General features: G+C 47.8%; 1 protein-coding gene across 3 annotated transcripts in view; it reads left to right on the forward strand.

Moving 5' to 3' along the window:
- zfc3h1 (zinc finger C3H1-type containing) overlaps positions 1-20,935 on the forward strand; it is a 68,971-nt gene that overhangs the window by 12,026 nt on the left and 36,010 nt on the right. For all 3 annotated transcript variants that reach the window (XM_083762945.1, XM_083762944.1, XM_083762946.1), the window contains exons 10-18: positions 636-773; positions 1,077-1,204; positions 5,621-5,767; positions 6,519-6,693; positions 7,414-7,677; positions 8,959-9,684; positions 10,055-10,167; positions 10,416-10,547; positions 13,088-13,209. In XM_083762945.1, the coding sequence (XP_083619071.1) occupies positions 636-773; positions 1,077-1,204; positions 5,621-5,767; positions 6,519-6,693; positions 7,414-7,677; positions 8,959-9,684; positions 10,055-10,167; positions 10,416-10,547; positions 13,088-13,209 (1,945 nt within the window). The remainder of the gene's footprint in view (positions 1-635; positions 774-1,076; positions 1,205-5,620; positions 5,768-6,518; positions 6,694-7,413; positions 7,678-8,958; positions 9,685-10,054; positions 10,168-10,415; positions 10,548-13,087; positions 13,210-20,935) is intronic.

Here is a 20,935-nt window from a genome sequence, read left to right on the forward strand (position 1 = left end):
ATAAAAATTAAGTGATTTTTTTTTTTTTTTGGGTTTGAATGGATCGAACCCATGTGGTGTTTGTGTTTTTAAAAGGAATAGTTGAAAGTACATTTTGCCCAATTCTGACAGCCTTGATTAGCACTCTGCATTTGACAGTAATATAGATGTGGGCGTGTGGGGACCTTTCCAGGCTTCATGTGAAAGTAACACAATAGCACGTGCATAGCTGTAGGCAACATGTGCGAGCAATACACACCAGCTCCAATGAAGACTATCTTCAGCTGTGGTCGTTGAGAGATGATCCTGGCGGCCGTCATGGACAATGAAGCTTCAGTAGAAGATTTATGCAACAGCCGTTGCCCGTTGCTTAAGGGTCATGTTTCATGTCGGTCCCTCCTTTAGTCCAATTTGTGGTTCTAGTGCACATTACAGAGCAAAAAATATTGTCTTATGGACATGTTGGCATAATAAAAAGGTTCTGCTTCTAATTTTCAAACGGGAACACAACCATTCTTCTGTGTTTAGCAGGAAATTAAGTTTTTGTTTTTGCCATTTTTCTCTTATTAGATTTTCTTATTTGTGTGGTAGCAGCAAATTAAATAAGTGTAGACTGAAGTGTGTTGTGTGTGTGTGTGTGTGTGTGTGTGTGTTAGCTCCCCAGGCACAAGTCTGTGGTGGTGCAGTTGAACGACTCTGATGACAGTGACTCTGACATGGACGTCTGCACCTCTGCTCCATCTGTGTTCGGAGGCCTGGAGTTCATGATCAAGGAAGCCAGGAGGACAGTAGAGGTGGGTTAGGGTTAGGGTTAAGCCAGGAGGACAGTAGAGGTGGGTGTCTCACTGGCTTTGACTTGAAATAACTGCAACCATAAACATAATAATGAACTAATAATAAGCCTCCTCATTAACTATTTATTTTAGAGGCATGTTGCTGCATGTTGTTGTCTGTTGCCATGGTTACTCTATATTATAGAGTAACCATGACAACAAGTAAGCAACATGCCTCTGCAAAAGTGGTCAGAGAACAGGAGTGTCTTGTTAAGGGAACAAGATTTTTCTTTTTAATAATTTTATTTTTAAATGTCACCCTAGGCTGCGAAGCCTGCGAAGCCCAAAAGTGCGTCCGGAGCGGAGAAAGAGAACAACCCAGTCAAGACCCCCGAAGCTCTGCCCGAGTCCAAGAGGGCCGAGTATCGTCTGCTCAAAGAGGAAATCGCCAGGTATTATTTTGTTGCCAACCAGTATTATTAGTTGTTTTGCTGCTTGCATAATTATGTGCTTGGTACAAATCCAACGTGAGACTGCCTTTGGGCTTTGCTAATATTGTATGCAACCCTGGTACTTTAAGACTCCTTGTGTAGAAAAAAAAACTAGACTAGACTAGCCATATTGTAAGGAAAAAGGCTCAAAGAGTCAGAAATGTGAAACTGATGAGTGCCCGCGGCCATACCTAACAGACCCCAGTACAGTGTGTACGCTACCCCACACAGCTGGTTGAGGGTGTTAATTTATTTATTTGCCTATTTACCTAAGTATTAATACATTAGAGTACAAGTACCATTGCTCTTTGTGTCATGGCCTAAGTGTACAACAATAAAATCAATTATTACTTGTGACCAACCTATCTTTGTGAATTACATTAATATGCAACAAACCAACAGCTCTTCAGTTTATAGACCTCCACCTTATAGAGCGAAACCTAGAACCGTGATATCATACTTTAAGACAGAGTTCTCGTTACTGCAATGCACGCACACACAGACACACTCGCTTGTTCTCAAACGAGACCTCTCTCTCGAATATCCAGTGTCCCCTGCTAACATCAGCTTAAATGGTAAAATGCATGGGAGTCAGACAAAACTGTTTAAGTAGAAGTAACAGTTGCTACTTGAAAAATAGCACAGAGGCAAAAAGCCCCGAAAGTAAAAAGAGTCTACAATACAAAAATCTGCATTAAGTTGTCAGCTCGGAGGAACCAAGGAAGAGAGAGCTCTCTCCCCTTATCATAAGCATTTATACTTTTTGATGCATGCAACTTTCCCCGCCCGTCCGGACGTGTCGTCGCCCTCAATGGCGCCAACGACGCTGGATGAGTTGGAGATGATTTGTTGATCCCTTCATCGTAGGCCCATCTCGGTCCACTCTGTGGACGATATACTGCTCCGTCCATGGTCCCACGGGTCATCTCGTGAGTTGAATAACGGGGGGAAATCTGCGTTCCTCGTCTCCCTCGGTATGCGCCTCGGTGCCGATGGCTCTGCCCCGCTGCTCCATTCCTGCTTCCTATGGGAGGGAGGGGGCGGGGGCGGCTTGTGGGTCCGCTTGGCTGTGACACACGGGGCCGAGCCGCCCTGGCTCTCAACAGAAACGTTTTGATAGAATGGAAAAGAATGTGGTGCGGTGAAATGGTTAAACTTTACTTCTCTGACTCATTCATTACAGCAGGGAGATTAAACGTTCCTTCTCTGACTCATTCATTACAGCAGGGAGATTAAACGTTCCTTCTCTGACTCCTTCATTACAGCAGGGAGATTAAACGTTCCTTCTCTGACTCCTTCATTACAGCAGGAGATTAAACGTTCCTTCTCTGACTCATTCATTACAGCAGGGAGATTAAACGTTCCTTCTCTGACTCCTTCATTACAGCAGGGAGATTAAACGTTCCTTCTCTGACTCCTTCATTACAGCAGGAGATTAAACGTTCCTTCTCTGACTCCTTCATTACAGCAGGAGATTAAACGTTCCTTCTCTGACTCATTCATTACAGCAGGGAGATTAAACGTTCCTTCTCTGACTCCTTCATTACAGCAGGGAGATTAAACGTTCCTTCTCTGACTCCTTCATTACAGCAGGAGATTAAACGTTCCTTCTCTGACTCCTTCATTACAGCAGGAGATTAAACGTTCCTTCTCTGACTCCTTCATTACAGCAGGGAGATTAAACGTTCCTTCTCTGACTCATTCATTACAGCAGGAGATTAAACGTTCCTTCTCTGACTCCTTCATTACAGCAGGAGATTAAACGTTCCTTCTCTGACTCCTTCATTACAGCAGGAGATTAAACGTTCCTTCTCTGACTCCTTCATTACAGCAGGAGATTAAACGTTCCTTCTCTGACTCATTCATTACAGCAGGAGATTAAACGTTCCTTCTCTGACTCCTTCATTACAGCAGGGAGATTAAACGTTCCTTCTCTGACTCATTCATTACAGCAGGAGATTAAACGTTCCTTCTCTGACTCCTTCATTACAGCAGGAGATTAAACGTTCCTTCTCTGACTCCTTCATTACAGCAGGGAGATTAAACGTTCCTTCTCTGACTCCTTCATTACAGCAGGGAGATTAAACGTTCCTTCTCTGACTCATTCATTACAGCAGGAGATTAAACGTTCCTTCTCTGACTCCTTCATTACAGCAGGGAGATTAAACGTTCCTTCTCTGACTCCTTCATTACAGCAGGGAGATTAAACGTTCCTTCTCTGACTCCTTCATTACAGCAGGGAGATTAAACGTTCCTTCTCTGACTCATTCATTACAGCAGGGAGATTAAACGTTCCTTCTCTGACTCCTTCATTACAGCAGGGAGATTAAACGTTCCTTCTCTGACTCCTTCATTACAGCAGGGAGATTAAACGTTCCTTCTCTGACTCCTTCATTACAGCAGGGAGATTAAACGTTCCTTCTCTGACTCCTTCATTACAGCAGGAGATTAAACGTTCCTTCTCTGACTCATTCATTACAGCAGGGAGATTAAACGTTCCTTCTCTGACTCCTTCATTACAGCAGGGAGATTAAACGTTCCTTCTCTGACTCCTTCATTACAGCAGGAGATTAAACGTTCCTTCTCTGACTCCTTCATTACAGCAGGAGATTAAACGTTCCTTCTCTGACTCCTTCATTACAGCAGGGAGATTAAACGTTCCTTCTCTGACTCATTCATTACAGCAGGAGATTAAACGTTCCTTCTCTGACTCCTTCATTACAGCAGGAGATTAAACGTTCCTTCTCTGACTCCTTCATTACAGCAGGAGATTAAACGTTCCTTCTCTGACTCCTTCATTACAGCAGGGAGATTAAACGTTCCTTCTCTGACTCATTCATTACAGCAGGAGATTAAACGTTCCTTCTCTGACTCCTTCATTACAGCAGGAGATTAAACGTTCCTTCTCTGACTCCTTCATTACAGCAGGAGATTAAACGTTCCTTCTCTGACTCCTTCATTACAGCAGGGAGATTAAACGTTCCTTCTCTGACTCCTTCATTACAGCAGGAGATTAAACGTTCCTTCTCTGACTCCTTCATTACAGCAGGAGATTAAACGTTCCTTCTCTGACTCATTCATTACAGCAGGGAGATTAAACGTTCCTTCTCTGACTCCTTCATTACAGCAGGAGATTAAACGTTCCTTCTCTGACTCCTTCATTACAGCAGGAGATTAAACGTTCCTTCTCTGACTCCTTCATTACAGCAGGAGATTAAACGTTCCTTCTCTGACTCCTTCATTACAGCAGGGAGATTAAACGTTCCTTCTCTGACTCCTTCATTACAGCAGGAGATTAAACGTTCCTTCTCTGACTCCTTCATTACAGCAGGAGATTAAACGTTCCTTCTCTGACTCCTTCATTACAGCAGGGAGATTAAACGTTCCTTCTCTGACTCATTCATTACAGCAGGAGATTAAACGTTCCTTCTCTGACTCCTTCATTACAGCAGGAGATTAAACGTTCCTTCTCTGACTCCTTCATTACAGCAGGGAGATTAAACGTTCCTTCTCTGACTCCTTCATTACAGCAGGGAGATTAAACGTTCCTTCTCTGACTCATTCATTACAGCAGGAGATTAAACGTTCCTTCTCTGACTCCTTCATTACAGCAGGAGATTAAACGTTCCTTCTCTGACTCCTTCATTACAGCAGGAGATTAAACGTTCCTTCTCTGACTCCTTCATTACAGCAGGAGATTAAACGTTCCTTCTCTGACTCATTCATTACAGCAGGAGATTAAACGTTCCTTCTCTGACTCCTTCATTACAGCAGGAGATTAAACGTTCCTTCTCTGACTCCTTCATTACAGCAGGAGATTAAACGTTCCTTCTCTGACTCCTTCATTACAGCAGGAGATTAAACGTTCCTTCTCTGACTCCTTCATTACAGCAGGGAGATTAAACGTTCCTTCTCTGACTCCTTCATTACATCAGGGAGATTAAACGTTCCTTCTCTGACTCATTCATTACAGCAGGAGATTAAACGTTCCTTCTCTGACTCCTTCATTACAGCAGGAGATTAACCGTTCCTTCTCTGACTCCTTCATTACATCAGGGAGATTAAACGTTCCTTCTCTGACTCATTCATTACAGCAGGAGATTAAACGTTCCTTCTCTGACTCCTTCATTACATCAGGGAGATTAAACGTTCCTTCTCTGACTCATTCATTACAGCAGGAGATTAAACGTTCCTTCTCTGACTCCTTCATTACAGCAGGAGATTAACCGTTCCTTCTCTGACTCCTTCATTACATCAGGGAGATTAAACGTTCCTTCTCTGACTCCTTCATTACAGCAGGAGATTAAACGTTCCTTCTCTGACTCCTTCATTACAGCAGGGAGATTAAACGTTCCTTCTCTGACTCCTTCATTACAGCAGGGAGAAGCAGAGAATCGTGAAGGAACACAGCAGCCACAGTCCTAGCGCCGCCTCCCCAGTGGTCTCTGACTCCGAGGCGGAGTCGGCGAAGGCCACGGCAGAGCTCCGCTTAAAAGAAGCTGAGGAAAAACTCAACAAACACAGGTAGGCAACGCCCTCGGCACTGGACCAAAGGTCACACACCTGATACCCCTGTGTTGCACAGTCCCAGTTTCACCTTTATTTACTCTCAGAGCATTGAGGTTCCCCCTCATTTGCAATGCTGACGAGATCACACATATTAAACAATTTAAGACGGATATAAAACACAAATCAAGTCTACAGTACATGTAAGGCTTTGAGACATAATAATATGTTAAAAACAGTTACATATTGAGGTATGGCGGTTCAGAAGCAGGTTATAAAATTGACCATATGATATTTGGGGTACCAATTTTCAGTGTTTCCAATCCAATCCACTTAATTTATAAAGCACATTTTACAACTCAGAGTTTACAAAGTGCTAGAATAAAACTAAATGCACTGTAGCTAAACACGGAGAACAACAGCAAACACGAAAAATACAAAACGGATACAAAACATGGACCATAGAAACTCACCCGGGGTTAAAAGTAAAGGTGTAGAGGTGGGTCTTTCGGTGGGATTTAAAGGTCTCTAGGGTGTTCCATGTAGTAGGGGCATCGTAGCAGATTTTCCCAGTTCAGACTGCACAGATGGGACCTCTAGTGTAAGACATTCACTTGAACGGGTCTTTCCAGTTTAGCAGCTACGTGATGTAGGATGGTAACGTCCCATCAATAGCTTGTGAAACGTCAGATGAAACGACGATGCATTACCTTTTCGTCTTGTCACCATTTGCCCTTCTGCCCCATGTCCGTCTCTCTCTCTCTCCCAGAAATCTGTTGCAGAAAGACGAGGCCATTCTGCGTCAGCTGCACCAACAGGAGCTGAAGAAGAGGGAATCCGTGAAGGCAGCCGAGTCCAAGGCGGTCAAACTCAAAGAGCAGCTGTTGGCCTCCGAGAAGATCGTCAGTGCCAACAAGACTCTCCTCAAGAAACTCCAGGAACAGGTGAGGTCGGATGGGGAGCAGTGTGGATTTTGACAGCACGTTGTGATTTTAGTTTTTTGTCATAGTCTCTTGAATAGTTTTCATTTAGTTTTAGTCACCTGGAATGTTTTAGTGTTAGTCTAAAGTAAATCTACAGTTGATTTAGTCGACTTAAAATGTATTTTGGCGGGCCTTGATGCTGTCGTAATGACTGATTTTACACTTGCCACGTGTAAAATGACTTATACTGGATCTCTTGTCCACTAGTCCCTTCCTAATAGTTTAGTCAAGTTTTTATTCGTTGACAATTGTCAATATATTTACTAGTCTTAGTCATCATAGCTTAGCTTTCATTTAGTTTCCATTTAGTTTTCGCCAGTGAAAAAAAGGTAGTCGACGATTTTTTTTTTTGGCATAGTTTTTTTTTGTCAACGAAATCGACACCGGATGGGAGCTATTCAGTGTTTTGATTGTTTGTTGCATGAAACGTTTCTAAAGGTGAGATGTTTAGATTGAATGATTTCTCTCAAAAGTCTATACAATTGTTCTAAATTAAGGTTGTGACAAATGGACCTGTTTTTTTCCCCCAACGATGTCACCCACCACTTGAAGCTAAACTGGGTTTTCTAGAACGCATAGAAGGAAACGTTTCTCAAATACTTCCCGCACGCCACTGTGACAAATACATTGCGGGTGAAGCTCGTAATGAGCACCGTTTAATCTCCCATTTGTTGTGCATAGTTGCATCGTGTGGAGCACCGTGTGTCCATAAAGAGGAGCGTTGCTGCGCGGATGGAGAAGGAGCTGACCCTGGCCCAGATGGCGCTGGGCAGGGGGATGGAGAAGGAGCTGACCCTGGCCCAGATGGCGCTGGGCAGGGGGATGGAGAAGGAGCTGACCCTGGCCCAGATGGCGCTGGGCAGGGGGATGGAGAAGGAGCTGACCCTGGCCCAGATGGCGCTGGGCAGGGGCCTGAAACGACACACCGACTCCAGCCATCACTTGGTCAGTCTGATCTAGAAGGAATGTATGAACCGTAGAAACCCTAGCAGCTAAAATAGGCGGGCATTTGCCAAACAGCGCAGATTTTATTATTTATTTATTCAGGAAAGACCATTGAGGGCATGCTCACTTTTTCAAGGACGCCCTGAGTACAACATGATCAAAAAGTACAAAAAAATAACACAATTTACGTATATTCAATGATTTCACCCTGGTCAACAAAATATACAGTAATATGCTGTATATCAAATCAAAATCAAATCAAACTTTATTTATATAGCACATTTCCAACAGCCAAAAGCCGACCAAAGTGCTGTACAACATGACATCGAAGGCAAGAAATAAAAATAATAACATACATTGACACAGAGTAGCGATAAAAATGAACAAAGGAACTGTTAAAGTGCAATTAAAAGCAAGGGAGAACAGATGGGTTTTGAGTAGGCATTTAAAAACACTGATGGCTTGGGCAGCTCTGATGGTGAAGGGCAGTGAATATGGTGGTTAACTTTAACAATGAGAACACCGTGTCATTGCATCATCTTGTTAACTGAATAACAAGCATACAAAACCCATCATGTTTGACACTAAAACATGATATTGTTTATTGTTATTTAGACTCTTCATCGCTCTCTAGAAAATCTCTAAACTGGTATAAACATAATTTCTGTCATGGCGATTTGTTTCTGTTGTCGTTTTGCCATCTTGACCTCTAAACCAGCTCTCGCTTGTAAATGTCTGTCATGGCATATACATTATAATAATAATAATAATCATATACATTATATACATTATAGCCTTCAAAAGACATCCTCTTTGGCACCGCCTTGTGGCATCGTGTTCTAATAACAGCAATTGGGTGTTTTCTCAGCGGTCAGTCACCCTGAAACATCGAGGTTATGTTGTAAACAATGGATATTCGTCTTGCCATAACATGTGCATTGAGGTTGTTTATAGACCGATTCACAGAGGGTTGCCTGGGTGCGTCCATTACTGAGGTGTACCATTAAGTGCAGCAGCACTGATTAGCTACCTGCTCCATGTATTACACCTCAGTAATGGCCGCGCCCAGGGCACCCCTCTGTGAATCGGTCTATACGTTCATTGACTCCTGGTGTCAGCCGTCTGTCAAGTGATACGTTGAAGGAACGCGCATCAATCTCACAGAATGCCCTGATCAGAGCTCTCTGGTTTCCGGAAGCAGAGCATTATTAGAAATGCAAAGAGAATACAGTAGGTAGATTGTAACGTTTTTTAACAACCGTTGCCTTCTTGTTCCTCCAGCCTGCAAAGCGTAGCCGCCTGGACGGAGCTCCGCGCGGCTCGGAGCGCCACTTCGCCGAGCTGATCGCCCAGAAGCAGAGGCTCCAGCAGCTGGAGTCCGAGTACGCCCTGAAGATCCAGAAGCTGAAGGAGGCCCAGGCTCTGCACAACCGCACAACCGGGGCGGGGGTCCCGTCCGAACCGCCCGTACGGGCCTCCACCCCCATCCCGTCGCCGCCGCCGCCGTCGTCCCCCCTCCACCACCACCACCACCACCCGCCGAGCCAACACGCCCCGCCGCCGTCCAGCCCATTCCCCGTGCCGCAGCCCTCCCTGCACGACCTCACTCAGGACAAGCTCACGCTGGACAGCGACGACGTCGCCGAGTCGGACGACAACGCCGAACCTCAAGCGACGGCACTGGCCGCCGCCGTTGCCACCGCAGAAGAGACCCCACAACGTAGACATTCCCTCCGGCAGTCCAACAACTCTTTCACCAAGCCCAACCTGGAGCAGCTCGGCTCCACTCCAGCCAAGGATGGCGCCGGCGGTGGCAGCGTCACGGTCAAACCTACGGCCAAGGCCGCGGCGGCCAGCCCGGCTACCGCCGAGCCTTCAGAACTGTTTGCAGGACTCCACATGGAGGCGCTGAAGAAGAGGGATAAGCAACAGGCTCGCATGGGAGACCTGCTGCTGAGCGAACTCCACAAGCTGGGAGGGGACGTGGTGCCTCCTCCGCTTGGAAAGGTGATGAGGAAAGATGTTCACAATCTAATGATGTTGGTTACATCACACTAAAATGACTTGTATTCAAGTGAGGGGGGGAAACTGTGGCAAATTCATATTAACCCATTCTGACCTGAGATCAGATTCTAAACATGTCTTCTACATCCTGACCGTTTTCTGAAAAGTCAGTCGTTCTTCGATATTTCAAAAATAGAAGACCTACAAGCTCGTAGCTCGCCACTCGGTGGTGCGCTATGAGCTTGTAGATCTGCTATTTTTCAATAGCTAAAGCACAACACAATGCTAACGCCAAAAGTGGTTCCCGCCCAGAATGGGTTAATAGTTTATAAATGATATGTATAATCTGTAATATTGCTGCCTGGCCTTTCAGATGATCCCAGTGGATGTGGAAGCCATCTCGGGCCAAACGGCTGCTTCTACAGAGCTGAAACCGGTCCCGTTTGGACCCTATCGTAGCCCTCTCCTGGTCTTCAAGTCCTACAGGTACAATCATTCACCATATACTGTACTCAACGTAACAATATGTCTATGAATAATTATATGTTAAAGGACCACTTCACCACTTTTCAACCTATCCTCACTAATAATCATGATAAAATGGTTGTACATTATTTACACTAGACGATAACAGAAACATTTATGCACTGGAAACATATATATATTTATATATTGTTCCTTGCTTGTAAATTCATCATGCTATTTATGAAGATTTAAATGTATTCTTGTCCCAGATTCAGTCCATATTACCGGACGAAGGAGAAACTATCGCTAAGTTCTGTAACGTTCAGCAACGCCGTGGAGCCAAAGAAGAGTTTCTGCCGATTCGACCTCACGGGTACATGCAACGACGACGACTGTCGCTGGTAAGACCTTTGACCTTTGACCTCATGGGTACATGCAACGACGACTGTCGCTGGTAAGACCTTCCAAACAAAAACCATGACCTCACCTCACTAGTGTTGTTTTCGTCGACTAAAACTAAGACAAAGGATGTTTTCACTGGCAAACTAAATGGAAACTAAATGAAAACTAAGCTATGATGACTAAAACTAAGACTAAATATACTGACAATTTCGTCAACAAATAAAAACTAGACTAAGTCCTTCGAAACAAACGATGACCTCACCTCACTAGTGTTGTTTTCGTCGACTAAAACTAAGACAAAAGATGTTGGTCGACTACCTTTTTTTCACTGGCGAAAACTAAATGGAAACTAAATAAACTAAGCTATGATGACTAAAACTAAGACTAAATATACTGACAATTTCGTCAACAAATAGAAACTAGACTAAAATGTTAGGAAGGGACTAGTGGACAAGAGATCTAGTACAAGTTATTCTACAATTGGTTGCATGCTGAAAATAGCAGATCTATCTATGCCTCCCCCTGGCCAGCCGGGGCGCCTGATGGAGGGGAAAGGAACTGGTCGGAATAACGTGTTCCTTCCACGCGCTACGTCCAACCAGGGAAACTCCCCCCTGTCAGGTGTAAAGGAGCAACTTGGACACTCAGGCATGAAGGAAGCATGAGTTCAAGTCCGTTGCTCTCCCCTTGTCCCCCATATATGGGGACTAGGTTGGCGGAGGGTGTGTAGAGCCCAGGATCACATTAGATAATTGACACAGGGGTGAAAAATGGGTTACAAAATCGTGGGATAAAAGTTTTTTATAAAAAAAGAAAATAGGAGATCTACAAGCTCACAACGTGTTGCAGCAGCTTGTAGATCGGCTATTTTCAGCAAGTGTCGATCAAGGCCCGCCAAAACACATTTTGTTCGACTAAATCAACTGTAGTCGACTAAAATCTTATGATATTTAGTCGACTAAAACTAGACTAACACACTAAAACATTCCAGGTGACTAAAATGTGACTGAAACTAAACTAAAACTATTCAAGAGACTATGACTAAAACTAAAATCAAAACTTTGCTGCCAAAAGCCAACACTGCACTTCACAGGTTCAGTAGTGCAATTCATTTGCGCTCTTTTTGTAATACACTGTAATTGTATAGAACAAGAACAAAGCATTTCCCTGAAGATCCCAGACCTCCTTTTGTCTGTGGTTTAATTCTTTCTGTCTGTTCTGTTTGTCTGTGGTTTAATTCTTTCTGTCCTGTTCTTTATAATACGTTTGTCTGTGGTAGGGATGTCAGTAACGGATAGTTTCCCAACCGGTTACCCGTTAGGATTAACCGGTTCATTACCGGATAGTGGTTGATTTTTTTCTTTTTTTAATAGGCTACCCCAAATGTAATATGCATGTATAGGCTACATAATTAAAGTTGGTAGACGAATGGCATACATTTATTTATGCTCCTTTTATAAAAGACAAACAAAAAAGCAACATTTAACAATATAAATAAATTGTTGTAGGCTTCTGGCTTAATTATCAATAAACAACGCATCGCATCTGCATGATGCATGCATCTGCGCGTCTACAGTACAGAGGTCCGCCGGTTCTAGTCCAACAAAACATAAATAAATCCAGTCCAGATCCGAGCAACCTATACCTATAAAGCCACTGGACGCATGGGCTAAGCCTTTTTTTTATTATTAAGGAAGATCAGCATGCATGTCACCGTGTTCCGTTTGTTGACTTTTCGCTGACGAGAAAACCCTCAAACATCGATAGCACATGGCTAACTTTTGATAGCCGTAAGCCGTGCCAGTGTGGAGACGGATAGGAGGGCAGCGGCGGCTGTAAACGTTCTCCCTCCAGGCCAAATGGCCAATAATGGATTTAATAATGTAGGTCTCTGCATTGATACGGTCGACATGTGTTCATCTCGTCTCGCTGTCACTCGCTTACATTTTGACTACTGCAAAGCTACCGTTGTAACTTGTAGCCAACTAGCCATTGAAGTACAACAGAGAACGGGGACATTGAGGGGGCAGAAAACAGAGCCCGAGCGCTGTTCATGCAGCCTGGAGTGCGACAAGCTGGGCGGCGCAAATAGCAATTTTAGGCATGTGTGCAACATGACAACTGTTTTAAAGTATTGTACAGTGACAACTACAGTCTCTGTAATGTTTATGTTGTACTATTACTAAAAACGATCTAAAATAAAGGGATTTAAGATCAGAACACGCATTTATTATTATGCAAATTAACCGTTAAAGCTGATAAAAATATCCGGATGTTTCTTAACGGTCGGCTAACCGGTTAACCGGTTAACCCCTGACATCCCTAGTCTGTGGTTTAATTCTTTCTGTCTGTTCTGTTTGTCTGTGGTTTAATTATTTCTGTCTGTTCTGTTTGTCTGTGGTTTAATTCTTTCTGTCTGTTCTGTTTGTCTGTGGTTTAATTATTTCTGTCTGTTCTGTTTGTCTGTGGTTTAATTCTTTCTGTCTGTTTGTCTGTGGTTTAATTCTTTCTTGTCCTGTCCTTCATAACACTTCCTCAGGCAGCATATGAGAAACTGCAGTTTCACAGGAAACCGGCTGTTCCAGGACATCCTGTCCTACAACCTGTCCCTGATTGGCTGCACGGAGAGCAGCTCCCATGACGACATCAGAGCATCTACAGGTGGGGGTTTTGTAATGCGTGTAATATCTACAGGTTGGCTTTAACCCATTTAGGCCTGAGGTCAACATTTGAAAAATGTCTTCTAAATCCTGACAGTTTTCTGAAATACCCATGTTTCTGTATCAGTGGTTCTCAAACATATTCATGTCAAGGACCCCAAAATCATATGTAATTGGCCACCGACCCCCATCTGAAAATATGTTGTTCCAGTGACCAGACCCCCCCCTCCCAGTAGCAAAGATTTGAGTTAAAAACGTTCGCCCTGAAAGAATATACATTTAAAGATTTTTCAAAAATAGCAGATCTACAACATGTAGTCCAGGAATTAAGTGAGGCCAGTGTCCATGACATCAGAAACACTGGGCTCACTGCTAACATATCTAAAACCACATATTACACACACATGCTGCATCACGCCATGAGGAAATGTTGCACTTCTGTTCTTGTTTATTGCTTTGAAATGTTGTATGATGTTTGTGTATGATGGCCCGCCACTATGGAGAAAGTATTGATCGGTAAGATCAAACCCTGAAACGAGGAGTCTAAGCGAGTCGCGCCCGGCATGGGCCGGCATGGGAGTCGCGCCCTACATGGTAGAGTCGCGCCCTACATGGGAGAGTCGCGCCCTACATGGGAGAGTCGCGCCCTACATGGGAGAGTCGCGCCCTACATGGGAGAGTCGCGCCCTACATGGGAGAGTCGCGCCCTACATGGGAGAGTCGCGCCCTACATGGGAGAGTCGCGCCCTACATGGGAGAGTCGCGCCCTACATGGGAGAGTCGCGCCCTACATGGGAGAGTCGCGCCCTACATGGGAGAGTCGCGCCCTACATGGGAGAGTCGCGCCCTGAATGGGAGAGTCGCGCCCTACATGGGAGAGTCGCGCCCTACATGGGAGAGTCGCGCCCTACATGGGAGAGTCGCGCCCGACATGGGAGAGTCGCGCCCGACATGGGAGAGTCGCGCCCGACATGGGAGAGTCGCGCCCTGAATGGGAGAGTCGCGCCCTACATGGGAGAGTCGCGCCCTGAATGGGAGAGTCGCGCCCTGAATGGGAGAGTCGCGCCCTGAATGGGAGAGTCGCGCCCTACATGGGAGAGTCGCGCCCTGAATGGGAGAGTCGCGCCCAGCATGGGCCGACATGGGAGAGTCGCGCCCTACATGGGAGAGTCGCGCCCTACATGGGAGAGTCGCGCCCTGAATGGGAGAGTCGCGCCCTACATGGGAGAGTCGCGCCCTGAATGGGAGAGTCGCGCCCTACATGGGAGAGTCGCGCCCTGAATGGGAGAGTCGCGCCCTACATGGGAGAGTCGCGCCCTGAATGGGAGAGTCGCGCCCTACATGGGAGAGTCGCGCCCTACATGGGAGAGTCGCGCCCTGAATGGGAGAGTCGCGCCCTACATGGGAGAGTCGCGCCCTACATGGGAGAGTCGCGCCCTACATGGGAGAGTCGCGCCCTGAATGGGAGAGTCGCGCCCTGAATGGGAGAGTCACGCCCTGCATGGGAGAGTCGCGCCCTGAATGGGAGAGTCACGCCCTGCATGGGAGAGTCGCGCCCTGAATGGGAGAGTCACGCCCTGCATGGGAGAGTCGCGCCCTGAATGGGAGAGTCGCGCCCTACATGGGAGAGTCGCGCCCTGAATGGGAGAGTCGCGCCCGGCATGGGAGAGTCGCGCCCTGAATGGGAGAGTCGCGCCCGGCATGGGAGAGTCGCGCCCTGAATGGGAGAGTCGCGCCCTGAATGGGAGAGTCGCGCCCTGAATGGGAGAGTCGCGCCCGACATGGGAGAGTCGCGCCCTGAATGGGAGAGTCGCGCCCGACATGGGAGAGTCGCGCCCTACATGGGAGAGTCGCGCCCTGAATGGGAGAGTCGCGCCCGACATGGGAGAGTCGCGCCCTACATGGGAGAGTCGCGCCCTGAATGGGAGAGTCGCGCCCTGAATGGGAGAGTCGCGCCCTGAATGGGAGAGTCGCGCCCTGAATGGGAGAGTCGCGCCCTGAATGGGAGAGTCGCGCCCTGAATGGGAGAGTCGCGCCCTGAATGGGAGAGTCGCGCCCTACATGTGAGAGTCGCGCCCTACATGTGAGAGTCGCGCCCTACATGGGAGAGTCGCGCCCTACATGGGAGAGTCGCGCCCTGAATGGGAGAGTCGCGCCCTGAATGGGAGAGTCGCGCCCTACATGGGAGAGTCGCGCCCTACATGGGAGAGTCGCGCCCTACATGGGAGAGTCGCGCCCTGAATGGGAGAGTCGCGCCCTGAATGTGAGAGTCGCGCCCTGAATGGGAGAGTCGCGCCCTGAATGGGAGAGTCGCGCCCTGAATGGGAGAGTCGCGCCCTGAATGGGAGAGTCGCGCCCTGAATGGGAGAGTCGCGCCCTACATGGGAGAGTCGCGCCCTACATGGGAGAGTCGCGCCCTGAATGGGAGAGTCGCGCCCTGAATGTGAGAGTCGCGCCCTGAATGGGAGAGTCGCGCCCTGAATGGGAGAGTCGCGCCCGGCACGTGAGAGTCGCGCCCGGCACGGGAGAGTCGCGCCCTGAATGGGAGAGTCGCGCCCTACATGGGAGAGTCGCGCCCTACATGGGAGAGTCGCGCCCTACATGGGAGAGTCGCGCCCTGAATGGGAGAGTCGCGCCCTACATGGGAGAGTCGCGCCCTACATGGGAGAGTCGCGCCCTACATGGGAGAGTCGCGCCCTACATGGGAGAGTCGCGCCCTACATGGGAGAGTCGCGCCCTGAATGGGAGAGTCGCGCCCTGAATGGGAGAGTCGCGCCCTGAATGGGAGAGTCGCGCCCTGAATGGGAGAGTCGCGCCCGGCACGTGAGAGTCGCGCCCTGAATGGGAGTCGCGCCCGACATGGGAGTCGCGCCCGACATGGGCCGACATGGGAGTCGCGCCCGACATGGGAGAGTCGCGCCCGACATGGGAGAGTCGCGCCCTGAATGGGAGTCGCGCCCGACATGGGAGTCGCGCCCGACATGGGAGTCGCGCCCAGCATGGGCCGACATGGGAGTCGCGCCCGACATGGGAGAGTCGCGCCCTGAATGGGAGTCGCGCCCGACATGGGAGTCGCGCCCAGCATGGGAGAGTCGCGCCCTGAATGGGAGTCGCGCCCAGCATGGGCCGACATGGGAGTCGCGCCCGACATGGGAGTCGCGCCCGACATGGGAGTCGCGCCCAGCATGGGCCGACATGGGAGTCGCGCCCGACATGGGAGTCGCGCCCGACATGGGAGTCGCGCCCAGCATGGGCCGACATGGGAGTCGCGCCCGACATGGGAGTCGAGCCCTACATGGGAGTCGCGCCCGACATGGGAGTCGAGCCCTACATGGGAGTAGGAGCCCAACCCTGACGGGACGGACAAGCCCATAATGGATTGGAAGGAAAAACGTCCTCAAAGACATGGCTGCTGGGCTTAGGACCATTCGGACTGGAAGGGATCACAACGTCGGGTGTCACCAGGAGGCAGGCTGACGGTTACCTGGCCGAGGGGTCCGTCCGCCTCCGAGCCCACCTTAAGACATCCCTGAGGGAACGCCCCACCACCCCTAGGAGCCCCAGGCGATAGAGAGCCCACTTAAGGATTCCCGAGATGACCTTCCAGGCTGTCTGGACCCAGGATGTAACTACCTCATATACATCGATGGGCTCTCCCCTGTATGATCATTCTGGGATTGGTGATCCTAGTCTCACTCCTCTATCGCCTGGGGCTCCTAGGGGTCGTGGGGCGGTCCCTCAGGGATGCCTTAAGGTGGGCTCGGAGGCGGAAGGACCCCTCCTTTAGGAGGAGCTTCTGACCAGCTTAAAAGGGCCCCCCAGCCAGGTAACCGTCAGCCTGCCTCCTGCTGACGTCTGACGTGGTGATCCCTTCCTGCCCTAGGCCCAGAAACCATGTCTACTGAATCTAACTTCCCGACCGTCACTCTCTGTCTTGAAGATATGGAGGACGATGGTCTCCTTGATGGAATGGACACCAGCCCTCTCCACGACGATACTCTCGATGGGAGCCAGGTCGGTGAAACCACACCAGCTACAAAGGCAGAGACCCCTGAAGCCTCCAATGTGGAATGGATCAACATCATCTCCAGAACATTCGCTGAAGACGACGACGACCTGGGGATGCCGAGGATCCAGCTCTACGACATCCAGGGCCACAGATTCAGTGACAATGACCTACGGGTCCCCCAGAATTGGGAAAATATTGCAGGAATCCGCAAAGGAACCCGCCCAACAAGGAACCCGTATTCGGGAATGTCATACGATGACTATGCCCTACTGAAGGGCTCCTCCACCGTGAGGTCCTGTGTTCATAGCCACTTGATCGGTGACAACTGGGGAGCCATATCTCCAGCCTGTGTGACTGTCTACAAAGTCGTGCGGGAGACTAACCGTTTCCAGGGTATGCTGTGGGCCACTGTCGAGACGGAGGGTGGACCCAACCGTGCCTCCAGCGTTGACGTTATCCTACACCCCAAACCACCCCGAGGAGCGTTGGGGGTCCCTATGGGGGTCCCTATGTTGGGAATCCGCGATAACACTCGAAGCCTCGGTGAAACCACACCAGCTACAAAGGCGGAGACTCCTGAAGCGAGCGCAGAGAGACAACCGTCACCCACCCCTGTTCAGTCGGCTGCTATCCTGATGCCGCCCCCGATGGCACCGCCGTCGCACGTCGTGCATTTTCCAGAAGGAAGCTACCAGTGGATCCCGGAAGCTACCAGTGGAGCCCGGCCCCAATGGGCTGGAGGAGGATGCTACCGGTTGTTCCCGGCCTCAATGGGCTTCCAACCCCCGACACCTGTACCTGTTCCGCCACCCCTCCCCTCCCCTACCATCGGAAGGAAGAACCGGAGGCACTGGGGCAAGAAGAACAAACACAGAAATCGACACTGCTGAGCAATAAAATGGGGACCTGCGACAGCAGCATACTGGTGTCCTTTGTTTGATCTGTGTGCTCATATGTTTCACCTCATGCACTTATCTGCTATACTTTGCATGCACATGCACGCTTAACATTTTTCCAAGTAGCACGTGTGCTACTAAGTTGAAAAATCTAGTAGCACACATTATTTTAGGGGCACGATGAAAAGTTATCAAATAATGTGTTTTTGAGGGGTGCTAGCCCCTCCTATATACAGCTTTAGTCCCCACACGTCTCAATATTTGCCATTGACTATGAACGGAGAAATTAGGTCAAAATTCCGCTAAATATGACTTGAATTAAACATCAAAACATTAAACGCCATTGACATTGAAAGGAAAATGTATGTCATATGTAAACGAGCAAATCAGCTAACCAATCACAGGCAACAGGCATTCTGATTTGACCAGTATGAGCTGATTCATGATGTGTGATTTTTCTTTAATAAAGTGATATGAGGTATAGGGCAATATGGCAAAATATTATATCACAATATCTTTTCAGAAATGATCACAATATTATTATCAAAAAAAAAAATATATATATCATTTTTATGTTTGTTTTTATATAATTCTATATCAATTTGTTTTTATGCTGATAGACTATTAGTTTTTTATGCAGATAGATAATCAATTAATTGTATGTTGCTCATGTATGGATGGATCATAATGGACAGACAGACAATCCGTTTTTATCCTGCTGTTCTATCATGTGAGATTCGGTGCAGGGTGCAGGGCTACTCGATGGTGAATTAGTATTGTAACATTCTCCTTGGCTTTGACTGCTTCAGTTCAGACAGAACATACAGTATACCCCTCTGCGTGGTGGAAGGAGGTGGTGGGGGGGATCTTTTCCTTTTTTCCGTTTCTCGTTATGCAGACCACTGACTAGCTCTGGTCCATAGCTCTATAGTCTAATGCGTTGCATTTAGAGCTATGGACCTGAGCTAGCCACTGACTAATATGTATCCAGCCAGGTCGGTCATTCGTATTATCATTTGCGCTGCGCACACGCTTTTGTAAGCGAGGTGCTAAAGCGAAGGGTTGTTTTGGTTGATATCAATCAATCCGTCCACTCCATGTGCGTGCGCACGTGCACTCTTTGCGTGCACGGCTGCACGCTGTTTCACCCACGTTTGGTTAAAAGTTATATCGAGTGATGTTTGAACATTACACACTTTCCAAATAACTTTAGTATTCAACGTGTCGGGGTCCTAGCAACTCCTTCTGTGCTATCATGCTATCCTGCTGCGTTCGCTCCGCTGCTGACGGGGAAGAGAACTGAGCAGCAACACAGGGAGGGGTGGGGCGGTGGGAGCAAAGGGGACAGATCTTCAAATGAACACCGCATTGAGCCTCGACACGTTGTTAGCTTGTAGATCTGCTCTTTTTGACAAACGACACCGCCGTACTTTAGAAATATAAATTTAGGTATAGAACCGCGACTATAGAATGTGCACTTGCTGTATCAGAGTGTCTTTATCACGATTAAATGGTCAAATTCTGTAGTCGCACCGGTGCTACAAATTGAATTTTACAACTCGCACGGTGCTATTTTTAGTAGCAAATGTGAGTACCTAGTCGCACTGTCGAACCCTGCATGCACTACCTCTAAACTCCACTAGGCCGTGCTGGATGTAAGGTACTTTCTATAACGGTGTAACCGGTGCCATGAGGTACCATCTACCATTGCCATGTAAGGGTGTGGGCCAGGGAGCTAACTTGACCATGGCTGTGGGCTAGGAAGAAAGGCCTTGTAAGGCTGCTAGGAAGAAAGGCCTTGTAAGGCTGCTATGAAGAAAGGCCTTGTAAGGCTGCTATGAAGAAAGGCCTTGTAAGGCTGCTAGGAAGAAAGGCCTTGTAAGGCTGATAGGAAGAAAGGCCTTGTAAGGCTGCTATAGGAAGAAAGGCCTTGTAAGGCTGCTAGGAAGAAAGGCCTTGTAAGGCTGCTATAGGAAGAAAGGCCTTGTAAGGCTGCTATAGGAAGAAAGGCCTTGTAAGGCTGATGGGAAGAAAGGCCTTGTAAGGCTGCTATGAAGAAAGGCCTTGTAAGGCTGCTATGAAGAAAGGCCTTGTAAGGCTGCTATGAAGAAAGGCCTTGTAAGGCTGCTATAGGAAGAAAGGCCTTGTAAGGCTGCTATAGGAAGAAAGGCCTTGTAAGGCTGCTATGAAGAAAGGCCTTGTAAGGCTGCTATAGGAAGAAAGGCCTTGTAAGGCTGCTATGAAGAAAGGCCTTGTAAGGCTGCTATGAAGAAAGGCCTTGTAAGGCTGCTATGAAGAAAGGCCTTGTAAGGCTGCTATGAAGAAAGGCCTTGTAAGGCTGATATGAAGAAAGGCCTTGTAAGGCTGCTATAGGAAGAAAGGCCTTGTAAGGCTGCTATAGGAAGAAAGGCCTTGTAAGGCTGCTATGAAGAAAGGCCTTGTAAGGCTGCTATAGGAAGAAAGGCCTTGTAAGGCTGCTATAGGAAGAAAGGCCTTGTAAGGCTGCTATAGGAAGAAAGGCCTTGTAAGGCTGCTATGAAGAAAGGCCTTGTAAGGCTGCTAGGAAGAAAGGCCTTGTAAGGCTGCTATAGGAAGAAAGGCCTTGTAAGGCTGCTAGGAAGAAAGGCCTTGTAAGGCTGCTAGGAAGAAAGGCCTTGTAAGGCTGCTATGAAGAAAGGCCTTGTAAGGCTGCTATGAAGAAAGGCCTTGTAAGGCTGCTATGAAGAAAGGCCTTGTAAGGCTGCTATAGGAAGAAAGGCCTTGTAAGGCTGCTATAGGAAGAAAGGCCTTGTAAGGCTGCTATGAAGAAAGGCCTTGTAAGG

The sequence above is a fragment of the Protomyctophum parallelum genome (assembly GCF_964188405.1).
Source record: "Protomyctophum parallelum genome assembly, chromosome: 4".
In the NCBI taxonomy this organism is placed as follows: domain Eukaryota; kingdom Metazoa; phylum Chordata; class Actinopteri; order Myctophiformes; family Myctophidae; genus Protomyctophum; species Protomyctophum parallelum.